This window comes from Narcine bancroftii, chromosome 7, assembly GCF_036971445.1.
Source record: "Narcine bancroftii isolate sNarBan1 chromosome 7, sNarBan1.hap1, whole genome shotgun sequence".
Taxonomy (NCBI): domain Eukaryota; kingdom Metazoa; phylum Chordata; class Chondrichthyes; order Torpediniformes; family Narcinidae; genus Narcine; species Narcine bancroftii.
In genome coordinates this window covers 201,173,100-201,186,679 of record NC_091475.1, presented here as the reverse complement: position 1 = coordinate 201,186,679, position 13,580 = coordinate 201,173,100, and the positions used below count along the sequence as shown (strand labels likewise).

The window sequence follows — 13,580 nt, the reverse complement described above, 5'->3', positions numbered from 1 at the left end:
GGTTTTCAGTTGGTGTTATGCAAACATTGTACTGTGAGTTACACCATATTTGTCCTTCATTTGCTCAAAAGATAATAAATTATTTCCCAAAAAAAACAATTTTCTATTCTTTTGATCCCTTTTCTCTCCCATTCTCTAAAGGAAAGGTTATCTATTGTGAAAGGGATTAGTTGATTTTGTGTCAATATTAATTTTGGAAGTTGGTCATTTGTTTTTTTTCCTTTCTACGTGAATCTTCTTCCAAATGTAGAGCAGATGGTGCAGTACTGGTGAATTCCTATGTTGCACCAGCTTTTCATCCCACTCGAACAAATTTGGGAACCGTACATGGAGCACGACAGAGAGGACCTCCACCCCCTGAAATGACAGAATGAGAAGATGAAATGAACTGACCAGTATGTAAAAGTAGATGACACAATTTTCTTGTTTATTTTCATTGTGTGATGACATTGTTTAATGGGTTTATGTATTGTATATGTTGAACGTTTAGTGGGTGGGGAGGGGGTGGGAAGGAGGGAGGGAAGGGAGAGGGGAAAAATGGGAGAAAATGACACTGTGTATATTCAAGAGGGAAATGTTTGTGTGTATTTTGGTCAATATGGTTCATAGTTTGAAAAATTTTAAAAAAATTTAAAATGAGTTAAGAAGCCTGAACTGACTGCAAGAAAACTGAAGAGGAAGCTTTCAGAAGGCCTTCAGAATAATAAACAATGCCTCCTAAGAAAGATAAACTAACTGTTACTTTTCAAGAACTGGAACAAGAAAAAGAAGCTGATAAAGAAGAGAGGCTGATCTTGAAGAAGGATCCTGGAGCTCTCTAGAAGGCAAGTGCCCGTGGTAACAGACCTGGAGCTGGGGAGACATTGGACATTGCTGTCCAAGGTCTCCCCTGTCAATGGTCGACTGCCACGGGTGAAGAAGTGACACTGCACATGCGCAACTCCTAGCACATGCGCATAGCACAAAAAAATGGAAGCAGTTAATAAAAAAGCTCAAGAGGCCTCCAGCTCCAGTGATCAAGAAGAGGAGCAGGAAGAAGAAGAAATGTATAATGAATACAGAGATTTGGCCAAAAAACAGGAGAAAATAAAGGAGTCTTGTATATCTACAACTGAAATGAAGAAGTATATGAATTCTTTCCAGCAAACTTTGTTGCAGTTAACAATGGAAGTTAAAAAATGTAGAGGGCATAATTGAAAATAAGGGTTCTATGAAAAAGGTCTCAAATGGATCAAAAATTTGAAGTGATTGATGCAAAAATTAAAGGTAATGAATTTGAAATTCAGGATGTTAAAGAGCAAATGAAGAAGATTCAAGCTGAGGCGGGTGCAACTTTGGCTTGGCTTCGCGGACGAAGATTTATGGAGGGGGTAAAAAGTCCACGTCAGCTGCAGGCTCGTTTGTGGCTGACCAGTCCGATGCGGGACAGGCAGACACGATTGCAGCGGTTGCAAGGGAAAATTGGTTGGTTGGGGTTGGGTGTTGGGCCTTTCCTCCTTTGCCTTTTGTCAGTGAGGTAGGCTCTGCGGTCTTCTTCAAAGGAGGCTGCTGCCCGCCAAACTGTGAGGCGCCAAGATGCACGGTTTGAGGCGTTATCAGCCCACTGGCGGTGGTCAATGTGGCAGGCACCAAGAGATTTCTTTAGGCAGTCCTTGTACCTTTTCTTTGGTGCACCTCTGTCACGGTGGCCAGTGGAGAGCTCGCCATATAATACGATCTTGGGAAGGCGATGGTCCTCCATTCTGGAGACGTGACCCATCCAGCGCAGCTGGATCTTCAGCAGCGTGGACTCGATGCTGTCGACCTCTGCCATCTCGAGTACCTCGACGTTAGGGGTGTGAGCGCTCCAATAGATGTTGAGGATGGAGCGGAGACAACGCTGGTGGAAGCGTTCTAGGAGCCGTAGGTGGTGCCGGTAGAGGACCCATGATTCGGAGCCGAACAGGAGTGTGGGTATGACAACGGCTCTGTATACGCTTATCTTTGTGAGGTTTTTCAGTTGGTTGTTTTTCCAGACTCTTTTGTGTAGTCTTCCAAAGGCGCTATTTGCCTTGGCGAGTCTGTTGTCTATCTCATTGTCGATCCTTGCATCTGATGAAATGGTGCAGCCGAGATAGGTAAACTGGTTGACCGTTTTGAGTTTTGTGTGCCCGATGGAGATGTGGGGGGGCTGGTAGTCATGGTGGGGAGCTGGCTGATGGAGGACCTCAGTTTTCTTCAGGCTGACTTCCAGGCCAAACATTTTGGCAGTTTCCGCAAAGCAGGACGTCAAGCGCTGAAGAGCTGGCTCTGAATGGGCAACTAAAGCGGCATCATCTGCAAAGAGTAGTTCACGGACAAGTTTCTCTTGTGTCTTGGTGTGAGCTTGCAGGCGCCTCAGATTGAAGAGACTGCCATCCGTGCGGTACCGGATGTAAACAGCGTCTTCATTGTTGGGGTCATTCATGGCTTGGTTCAGCATCATGCTGAAGAAGATTGAAAAGAGGGTTGGTGCGAGAACACAGCCTTGCTTCACGCCATTGTTAATGGAGAAGGGTTCAGAGAGCTCATTGCTGTATCTGACCCGACCTTGTTGGTTTTCGTGCAGTTGGATAATCATGTTGAGGAACTTTGGGGGACATCTTTGGGGGACAACTAAAGCACAATTAACTCAAAAAATTGATATGTTAGAAAACTTTAGCAGAAGAAATAATATAAAAATCGTTAGACTTAAGGAAGGCGACGAAGGGCAAGATATGAAGAGATTTTTACAACATTGGATTCTGCAAACTTTAGGGGTTACTGAATTTCAAGGCGATACTGAGATTGAAAAAGCTCATCAAGCATTACGAACTAAGCCATGGCTGGATCAGAAGTGAGGGAGAAGATCTTGGAGCTGGCTGCGAAGCAAGCGAAGGACAGACAATTGGCATTGATTTATAATGATAATAGGATTTTCTTCTACCTAATATAAGTTTGATTTGTTCAAAAAAAGAAAATAATTTAATACTGTTAAAAATGTGCTATGGAAAAAAAAGTTACACTTTTGTTTTAAGGTACGCAGCAATATTAAAAATTTTTGTTCCTGATAGTAAAAATAGATTTTTTTACAGAACCCAATGTTTGCAGATTTGTTGCCTGAGAAAATGAGATGAGAACTGGAAGATATTTGAAAAGAGTGAGGAAGTGGAAAGACTGCAGTTGAGGATGTATAGTGAAATGATACAAGTTTTAGGAGGAGAGAAAATATTAGAGAGGACAGTTTTTACCTGATAGATCTGTGTAAAAATATGAATTGATCATTTTGAGTTTGAGTAGATTTGAAGCCTAAGAGATAGTATAGTTTTGAAAGAGTTAGGTAAGAGTATGAGCCCAGCCTCCACGGAACCTAGTTGGCGGGTGTGGCTTCTATAGATCAAGGGTAGAAAGACGCACTGTTAATAATGTATGCATTTGGGGGGCAGGGTAGGTCATCTGGTTTCTCTCTTTGCTTCCTTTCTATTTTTCTCTTTAATACACCTAAAATTAATAATTGAATTATGAAATATTTAGTTAGCATTTTGGATGTGGGAGGAGTGGAGATGGAAAGTTGGATGGTTATTGGATTTTATGAGAGTTTAGATAGCTGATAATTTGAATTTTATTAGTACTAATATTAATGGGATTCAGAATCAAATAAAGTGAAAAAAATATTAGTTTATATGAAAAAAATTAAAGACAGCTTTTTTAAGGAAACACATGTGACAGGAAAAACATCAAAAATTAAAAAGGGATTGGGTAGGAACAGTAATAGCATTATCTTTTAATTCTAAGGCTAGGGGTTACTGAACAATATTAATTAATAAAAATTACCAGTTAAAATATTGGATATTTATGTAGATGTAGTGGGGAGATACATTACGTTGAATTGTCAGATTTATTTGGAATAATGGACATTAATGAATGTATATGCACCAAATGTAGATGATGGCAAATTTATCCAAGATGTCCTTATGAATTTATCAAATGCCAAGGGAAAAGTTATATTAAGAGGGGATTTTAATTTTGCTTTAGACCCTAAATTAGATAGATCGGGAGATAAAATGGTGAAAATTAAGGTAGCAAAAATTTAGTGGATATATGGAGAAAAATCCACCTGAATGAAAGAGATTATTCTTTTTATTCTTTTTGATTTAAAACACATTCATGGAAAGATATGTTTTCAATTTCTGCACAACTTCAATATAAAGTACAAAGAATGGAATATCAAACATGGGTTTTATCAGATCATTCACCTTTAATTTTGACTATTTCATTGGAAGAAGAACAAAAGGTAGGTTATAGATGGAGGTTAAATACTATTTTGTTGACGAAAATGGAATTTTGTGATTTTATAATCTCTGCTTTACCAAAGCTTAATTGCATCCAATCTAATTTCAGTTGACTTTCATTCTTTTCTTCTCCTATTTTCAACTCTTTTTTATATTTAAATCCTTTACTTTTAACACACAAAACCTGTAACCATCTTCTTTAATATTCTATGAAACGCTTTTAACTAACATTCTATGTGATTGATTCTTGATAATAAAATACTCATATAAAAGTTAAGGTGGCTTAACAATCCTTAACAATCTTTAACGATGTTCAACAATGCTTAACTTTCTGTAAATATTTAACTTTCAATGCTGGTTTAACATTAAATGTGTTGTAAACAGCCAACAGAAATTGTCAATACCCAACTCACCCTCCTTAGATCTCCAACTGATGACTCAACATGAGTAGGGAACCTATATTTAAACTTAAACTCGCGCATGCATCAACAGTTCACTGCCGGGCTGGGCCAACCGTGCATGTACCACCATGCTCCTCCTGCACCACAAACAGTGTCAGCTTTCACACATGCAGTATCAGCACCCCTATGTGCACCCGATATCATCATGACCGCCGCACATGACATACTGTTACAAGATCAAACCAGCAACCACAAAGAAGGCAGATTACACAGGGGTAAAGATGAACAATTAATTTTTTAACAAAAAAAATCACCTTAACAATTCAAAATCTCCCCTTTTATAACAATGCCCACTAGTTAATATACAAATTTCTATAACACTGTAAAACTGATAAATTCCCCAGCCTAAATATAACATATGTAATCAAAGTCTAAGTTATATTTCTAACCAGCCCACAGAAAAATAACTTAGACACAAAACAAACACAAAACACACAAGACTCACAAAACTTCGATTTCAATCGAAGTAAAGATCGTAAACAAAATTCAGTTTGTTTGGTAAACTGAAGCCAAAAGATCTTTGAAAGAGAGAGCAGAAAATTTGAATTGGTCTTCTTGTGTTGCTTGCAGAGAGAGGAACAATGGCTTGGTCCGGATCCTTCCAGCAGCCTTCAGAATGTTCCTCCCTTTTAAAATGCCCAACATTCTAAGCTGCCTCCCAGACAATGACACATGTTTTGGGCTTCCTTCCACTCCACTGTCACACCCAGTGGTGGTTTGTCTTCCAAGTCCAGAAATTTCTAGATCATCTTCTGCACATGCCCAGTCCGTCTCCCACTCTCTCAGCAGTCCACCTTCACCTTAGCTCTTAAAAGCAAAATGTTACTTTCCAACACAAAACAAAAACACACAACACATAGGCCAATAGACAACACAGAAACCTACTAACTTTTGGCACACCGCCAATGCCCGCAGGGACCAGCGGGATGCCACCTAACATTAAGAGGTGAGCTGTGGGCTTTTACACCTATTTTCAACTTTTGATTACATTATTGCAATATGGCCTTTCATCTTTCTTTTAAAAAGTTAACCATTGAAAGAGCATTAACATGGAACATCAAACTTGAGAAACAAGTTGGCTGGAATTTAAAAGCAGACACAAATGAATAACATTAGCCATTAACTTACACTTAAAATTGTTGTAGGTTTCTACTCTATTCAATCCCAAAGAAACAGTTTATTCTTTTTCTAGTATTGATTCCAATGCCTACAAATTAAAGCCTACTTTTGCACACTAATCTTTGACACACATTCACCATCTTTATCATATTATTCCAGTTCCAATTTACTTATGGCTCAGATAATAATTCCATACTCATTCCCTTTGTTCTTGGATCACAGCAACTGGATCTCCTCAAGACAGAAGGGTAAGTAACTTTTCCTTTGAGTATCGTGCTCCTGGCTGCAGTGCCACGGAGATTGCATGACAAGGTCGATGCTTTCCCTGATAGGGAAAATATTTATCCTCAGACATAAAATTTTGGTACATAGAACAAATGAAAGGGAAAGAGATGAAGATGTTTTTTTTTTCTTCCAGAGAACGTTTGGAAAGTTCTAAGAAGAGGGCAGGGCCAGATTAACATAGTAATGAAAATAGCAAATGCTACGGGTCCCGGTTTTTCAAGGGCTCCTGCGTTTATGCACTATTAATTATGAGAAACATTTTCTTTTTCATCTTTGTGCAGCGGCTATGATAGTTTTCCTCCCCCCTCCCCATCTAACTCCCGACATGGTAGCAGTGGTGCAGTGCTACCGGAGTTCACCGGAATACTGGTCCGGCATCTGATCGGACCACTTTAGGGCCACCCCAGCAGTTTGCAGTGATGGGTCAATGTAAGAGCATGGTTGTTTTTGATACCCATAATCCCCCATGCAGCTGGAACCAGTGCCAGGGAAACGCAGAGTGGTTCCAGCTGGATGGAGGATTATGGGTAATGAAGATCACCATTGTTCCTGCATTGAGCCAACTGCCAGCTGACGGTATCGCTGTTGCTGTGAGTAAGTTTTGTTTTAACAAAATGCGTAAGTTTTAACAGGGGATGGGGATGGGGGGGCAGGGGCAGGGGGCACTATTTCAGTTCTTGCCATAGGCGCTATGTTCCCTAAATGTACCTCTGGTAATCTCTGAATATATAGTGATCTAAGAAAGCTAGCATTATTTTGTTAAGAATAATTAAGACTACTTCAAACTTTACGAAATGGACATGCAGGGCCAGTGTTAGAAAATCTCTTGAGGGAGGGGAGGGGAGGGAGCACCACAGTAACTGTCCCCTCATTCTGTATGCACCAGCCAGCACTTCGTGCGCTACCATAACATTTCCCCCTCAGTGCAAATGTGCCACCCGGAACAATTTAGGGCTCCTCTAAAATAAATACGACAGGCTACGCAATATCTTAATCTGGCACTGATAACATAGGAGGTGACAGTTACCTGAAGACATAAGATTAAAAAAACTGCTGCTTTTGGAATCTAGAGCAAAATAAATAATCTGCTGGAGGAGCTCAGCAGATGCTGCAGTGTCTCTAGCAGATTGATTTTTGTAACATTTACCTGAAGTTCGAAAATTCATTAAGGAAAAGTACAGCCCCTTCACCCCACAATGTTGTGCCAACCTGCTCCATGTCTAACTAACTGTTACTTCCTTCATAGTCCATAACCATCCATGTGCCTACCCAAAAGTCTTTTATGTTTCTTTTGTTCCAGCCTCATCAACACCATATCAGTGCATTTGAGGCACTCAGTATTCTCTCTGCAAAAAAAAACATACGTCAGACAAATCCCCTAAATTTTCCTCTACTCACATTAAACAGAATTCATTAATGGGTTAGAAAAATGTAGTGGCTATAAATTCTATCTATGCTCCTCATAATCTTGTACAATGGTAATAACATTGGGATGGAGACTACTGTGGTGCACTGTTAGCCAGAATCAGACACACAGAAGGTAAAGACTGTACAACAGGCTTTAATCCACAAAGATTTCCACAGAGCCAGGCTGGCTGTAGCTGCAGCAACTCTGAGTGAGCTTCGGGAGGATGGCGCAGGCTTATATCCTGGAGGGTGATTGACACCCGACCGGGTGGGGCTTGATCCCTTCAGGCTGACTGATTGACAGACAGCCGGCCAGGTGTTGTCCTGTATCCTTACACTCCTGCAGGTACAGAGGTTGCCCCCTGCAGTAGGCCGGTGGTGTACCACCATAACTAACCAGGCAGAATATGAGGCTTTGTTTATATTGGGGCTCTCCTGGGCAATGGAGAAAGCCAAGGAAGGAAGGTTGGTGTGGTAATGGATGGGATTTGGCCATAGCAGACAGGTGATTAGTGGATAGGTCACCTAGCCTGTGCTTGGTCTCACCAATGCAATGCAGGCACTACTGGGAACACCAAGTGCAGCAGGCCAGCTTTCAGAGTGTCTTTGCCTCTGCTGGATGGTCTGTTGAGGTCCCTACTTGATGGAGAGGGAGGAGGTGTAAGAACAACTGATTGCAACTTTTGCAGTTTCACAGTGTGTTCCACCATTGTGAAATGGGTGGCTGGGTTTGAAGAAGCCAGGGAATCATGGAGAACGTGACCTTGCTTTGCACTAATTGAACTTCCTTTTCATTCTGTTCTTCACACAGCTTGTATGAATGTCAGAAATAACTTGTTAGACTAACCTTCTCACTCTACTAGGTATAATGTGACAAATGAGGTTAATTGTAAACTACTGCTTTTGTATCTCTCAACAGTTCAGTGTAAACCTTAAAAGGACATGCAGTCCATGTTGTTGGAAGCTATTGAGAAAACTCAAGTGAACCAGATTATTATGCTCAAGGAAGCATGCAAAATGGCCACCGACAGAGAGAAGGTGGACAAAGTAAAGGGATGGGTCAGTAACTTTGCAGATGATATGAAGGTTGGAAGTGTTGTGAATAGTGTTGAAGGCTGTTGTAGGTTACAGGATATACAGGGTGCAGAATTGAGCAGAAAAGTGGAGGATGGAGATCAATCCAGATAAGTGTGAGGAGATGCATTTTGGAAGGACAAACTTGAAGGAAGAGTACATGGTTAATGATAGGATGCTTAACAATGTGGAAGAACAGAGGGACCTTGGGGACCAAATCCATAGATCTCTCAGGATTGCCATGTAAGTTGATAGGACAATTAAGAAGGCCTATAGTATGCTGGGCTTCATTTATCAGGGGATTGAGTTCAGGAGTCATGAGGTAATGTTGCAACTCTATAAATCTCTGGTAAGACCACACTTTGAAAATTGTGTTCAATTCTGGTCACCTCATTACAGGAAAGATGTAGGAACTATGGAGAGGGTGCAGAAGAGATTTACCAGGATGTTCACAAGATAAAGGAACAGAAGTAGGCCATTTCACCTATTGAGTCTGGTCTTCAAATCCACCCTTAGCTAAACTGTTCTCACATCTAGTTCCAAGTTCTGGTCATTTCCCCATATCCCTTGATTCCTTGACTAATTAGGTATTAATCAATCTACTCCTTAAACTCCCCCATTGAGCGCACCTCCACAACTGTATGTGGCAATGAATTCCACAAATCCATACATCTCTGGCTAAAGAAATTTTTCCTCATCTTGTGAATAGTAAAAGAAGGGTTAAGGATAGAATAGGACCACTGGAAAATGAGAGCAGTGAACTGTGCAAGGAACCGTATGAGATGGGAGAGATATTAAATGATTTTTCTCATGTGTTCATAAAGGAAAAGGACATTGGACTATGTGAGATAAGTGATGCAAATGGCTTAGCAATGGAAAAGATAGGGATGAGTAAAGAGAGGGTTTTGGAGCTGCTCAGGTCAGTAAAAGTGGATAAGTCTCCTGGTCCTGATGGGATTTTCCCCAGGACGTCAAGGGAGGTCAGGGACCAAATGGCGGAGGGTGTGGTGTCGCAGGATTGGAAGATTGCTAATGTAGTTCCGTTGTTTAAAAAAGGCACGAGGTGTTGGCCAAGTAATTATAGGCCTATAAGCTTGCCTTCGGTGGTAGGGAAAGTTATGGAGGGTATTCTTAGGGATAAAGTGTATAAATATCTGGATAGGCAGGGATTGATTAGGAGCACCCAGCATGGGTTTGTGAAGGGGAAGTCATATTTGACAAACCTTGTTGAGTTTTTCGGCAAGAAAGGTGGATGAAGGTAGGGCAGTTGATGTAGTCTATCTGGAATTTAGCAAAGCTTTTGATAAGGTTTGTAAGGTAAAACATCATGAGATGGGAATGTGTAAGGAGTTACCCTGTGCAGGGCTGTAACAAGATGTAAATGCATCCTTGTACTTACAAGATAAGAGAGACATTGATGGATTGAGAGGCAGGAAGCTAGCAGGGAAAGGATAGCAACAGTTTTAGTCATTGGACAAGTAATGATATGATGATGTTCTAAGCACGTATCCAAGGGTATAAAAAATCACCATTTTGCTGATAACGGCAGAATGCATTCTCCAACTAACATTGTTAGTTGCAAGTGTTACAATCCGGTAATAAAGAACAAAGAACCCTGATTTCGACTCAGTCTGGTGTTTGTCTCACTCATTCATGAACAAAGCAGACCTAACAATTTGGTGACCCCGACGTGATGGGTGAGTGAACACTGGACGACGGTTTCTGTTTTTTCTGACAATCATCTCAGCCGGCTGATAAAAAGGTCCAGAGAAGCCTGTTTTAACAAAATTCTCTTTTTTTTTAAAATCTTTATGATTGTCAGTAAGAACTGGAGATCGGACAAATTAGACGACCACAATTGAAGGTCGCATGCCAGGATTGTAACACGTAAGTGATTACAGACAAGATAAAAGTCCTTAAGGTGTTTGAATGACATTTATTAAGTGCTTCGCAAGAAACTACTAGAGTTTAAAAGTCTTTATTGTGTCGTTGCAAAGTCCAATAGAGTGAGAAGGTGGTCTATAAACAATTGAGGACCTGAGTTTTCTGCCCTAAACTGGTTATTAAGAGGAGAAATCTCCCACGTGAAGGTTGGGCTTTGAAAGAAAACAAAGGTTCAGGCTTATTGGCCTCAATTGTATCTGAGAGACTGACTTATAAATGTCCGGTAGGTATGATAATGTCTGTACACTTGAGAAGTTAAGAATTTATTTCCCCAATTCGCCGTGGTGGAATACCACAGCAGACACTAGAGACCTTGAGACAACAAAAAAAGTACTCAGGGACGCCTGCCTGGTGAACAAGAACGACGACAGAAGGCTGCGACAGCTGTGTCCGGATCAGGTAGGAGATATTAATGAAAAAGTTGATAAACTCCTAAGAGACACCCGGTTTATTCGAAATACTTTTGATAAGTTAAATGAGGGTATTCCCAACATCACCAAGGAGATAAAGTTACGTAAATTCATAGATTGGTACAGGGAAACAGGACAAAAGTATAGCCCAAATATTTGGTTTTCTAGTTGTAATTTAACTTTCAGACCCCTTTGGGAAAACAGAGAGTGGAAAACGAGCAATCAGAGTATACAGGACAGTCTGAAGTCAATTGGAGGACAAGACTTAGAGACTGTTCCTTTAAAAGATATTAGTCATCCAGCTTGCAAGGAGACATTTTTAAAAGCAATTTTCGTTGACATAGATCCCCTAAACGGACAAGAACCTAAATTAAAACAGGCATTAGAAAGCGGTCCCGCAGCTATGGCTGTACAGTTGCCTGCTAAGACTTTTGACCAAGTTATTAAGGAAATTAATCAGGAATTAGAGGAGCGAAATACCAGTAATGCGGCATTGGAAAAACAAAAAATGCTCCGAAAATGTGTAGACCGCTGGAGGAAGAGGGGTTGGTTACCCGGGGGCACTGAGATGTTCCTGACAGGTGACGGAAACAAAATTTTAAAACGTAGAGTCTTAGGCAAGCTGGAAGAAACAAAACGGGACACAGAAAACAAAATCTTTAATCGCAAGTCAGCAAAAAAGAGGGTGAGAGACAAGGAGATTCAGTACCGCGATGTCCTAGCTCTATTTGAAGAATTTGGTCTCCCTGGTAACCCACCTGTTACTGCCCCTGTAGAAATAGCTTGTAGACCCCCACCCTATACATATGTGGAGTCAAAAGGTGCCCCTGGCACCCCAGATGGGATCCTGGAGTCACGTCCCTTATATCCAGATATTGAGACACTGGGGTGTGACAAGAACCTCGGGAATAGGGACACATCAGACGAGGTACAGGCCCCTTTAATAAAAATAGAAGGGGGAGTAATAGATGTGGAGACCCCTCTGGAGTCCAAGAAAATAGAAAAGGAGTTAGAGATACAGAAATGGAACATGAAAAAGGTTCAGGATAACATTAAAAACTTAAACAGAGATATTAATGTGCTGGGGCAGATCAGTGAGGATCAAAAAGAATTAATGGTAGGTGTATTGAAGGAAGTGGAAAAGATAACTACAACACTGTCAGGAGAAATTAAAGCTGAAGGAATGGTAATAGGAGTAAAGGACGAAAAGTGTAGTACAGATGAGGAAACGAGATACGATCCACCATGGGAGGAAAGTAAAAGGAAAAGACTCGGGAGGGAGAAAAATAGACATGCCTACCTGGACATAGTTAGGACAAAAGAGAAAGATGTGAAACAACTAAACTATGGCCGAAAAGATTATCTTAGAGATGAACGTGACCAATATACCTTTGACCCTGAGACATTGGAAGCTGATAGGGACAGTGACAGTGACGAAGAAGAGTCAGAACAAGGTGGGATAAATAAATGCATGCCAAGAGTAAAGAAGGAGCAGAAATCCCCAAAATTGAGATATCAATGCCCATTACTGATCACGGGACGGGGAACTCAAAAATATGTACCCTGGTCACGAATGGACTTAGAGAGTTTAATGAAAAAACTACCTCCGTTGAGTAATGGGGCTAGTCCATGGATTTCTTGTTTTGAGCGAGAAACCTGCCAAGAACAATTAGCACTCGCAGATGTCAGAACTATCATGATAAAATTAAAGGCAGAAGGGGCCCTGAAGCAAATAGAGGGAATTGTAAGAAGCAGTAAATTGGGGGGTGAAATAGAATTTAACCCACTTCGAAAGAGGGGGAAGTGAGAAAATTCGACAGTACGAAGATGTCCAGGGGAGAGAAGATAGCAATTGAGACAGGTATTGATGAGTCAAACTCCTGGATAGATCAGATGGGTAAATATGCGGACCAAGCAGGGTATGGGAACTGCTGGGTCTGTGCCCGAGGAAGGCCATTATTACGGATGAGCAGATCAATTTTTGAGGAGACAGATGCTATGGACTGCGCCTTGAACCTAATGTCAGAATCCAACCCACTGAATAGGTGTCTGATATGGGAACAGACGTTTCCCATAGCTCCGGCTAATGTAGCTCCCCCTGTCTTTAGATCCACAGGCATAACTAATGTTACTTGTTTTGCCAACAACAACACAGCAGCGCACGTTTTCCATGTGGGTTGGCTGCCCAGCGACTCGTGCAGGACTCATGTTGATCTCTCACATAGCAGTAGTGCAACCCGCTTGACCCAGGCTAGGGCGGATATTTGGTGGTTTTGTGGAGGAAGAGTGCTGTACAACTGGCTCCCCGCTAACTGGGATGGTCGGTGTGCTCTAGTAACCCTTAATGCGCCAGTGCTGATTGTCAAAAGGCAGGAGGGAGACGAGGATTCCCTAGAATTGCGCCACACAGAGAGTTGGCTGTGGAGAAAAAGGAGGAGTGTTGGACTCTTGGGGCCGGGAGGAAGGAACCCTGATGGGGTATGGATTGATGCCATTGGCCAAGCCCGAAATATTCCGGACGAATTTAAATTAGCCGATGAGATTGCAGCTGGGTTTGAAAGTTTTCCTGTTTTTAGTGCAATTTTTCCCAT

The 13,580-nt window shown here is 41.3% G+C and overlaps 1 protein-coding gene across 4 annotated transcripts; it reads left to right on the top strand.

Moving 5' to 3' along the window:
• The first annotated feature begins 156 nt into the window (after positions 1-156).
• LOC138739612 (uncharacterized) lies at positions 157-12,814 on the top strand. 4 transcript variants are annotated; one of them, XM_069892005.1, is made up of 4 exons: positions 157-395; positions 5,321-5,696; positions 6,092-6,117; positions 10,878-12,814. In XM_069892005.1, exons 2-4 carry the CDS (start codon positions 5,656-5,658, stop codon positions 12,794-12,796), a joined length of 1,986 nt encoding a protein of 661 aa, XP_069748106.1. In that variant the 5' UTR covers positions 157-395; positions 5,321-5,655; the 3' UTR covers positions 12,797-12,814. The 4 variants fall into 4 exon arrangements, with proteins under 4 accessions (XP_069748106.1, XP_069748102.1, XP_069748105.1 ...); XM_069892001.1 differs by having other exon boundaries at positions 5,321-6,117; XM_069892004.1 differs by having other exon boundaries at positions 2,776-6,117.
• The last annotated feature ends 766 nt before the right edge of the window (positions 12,815-13,580 follow it).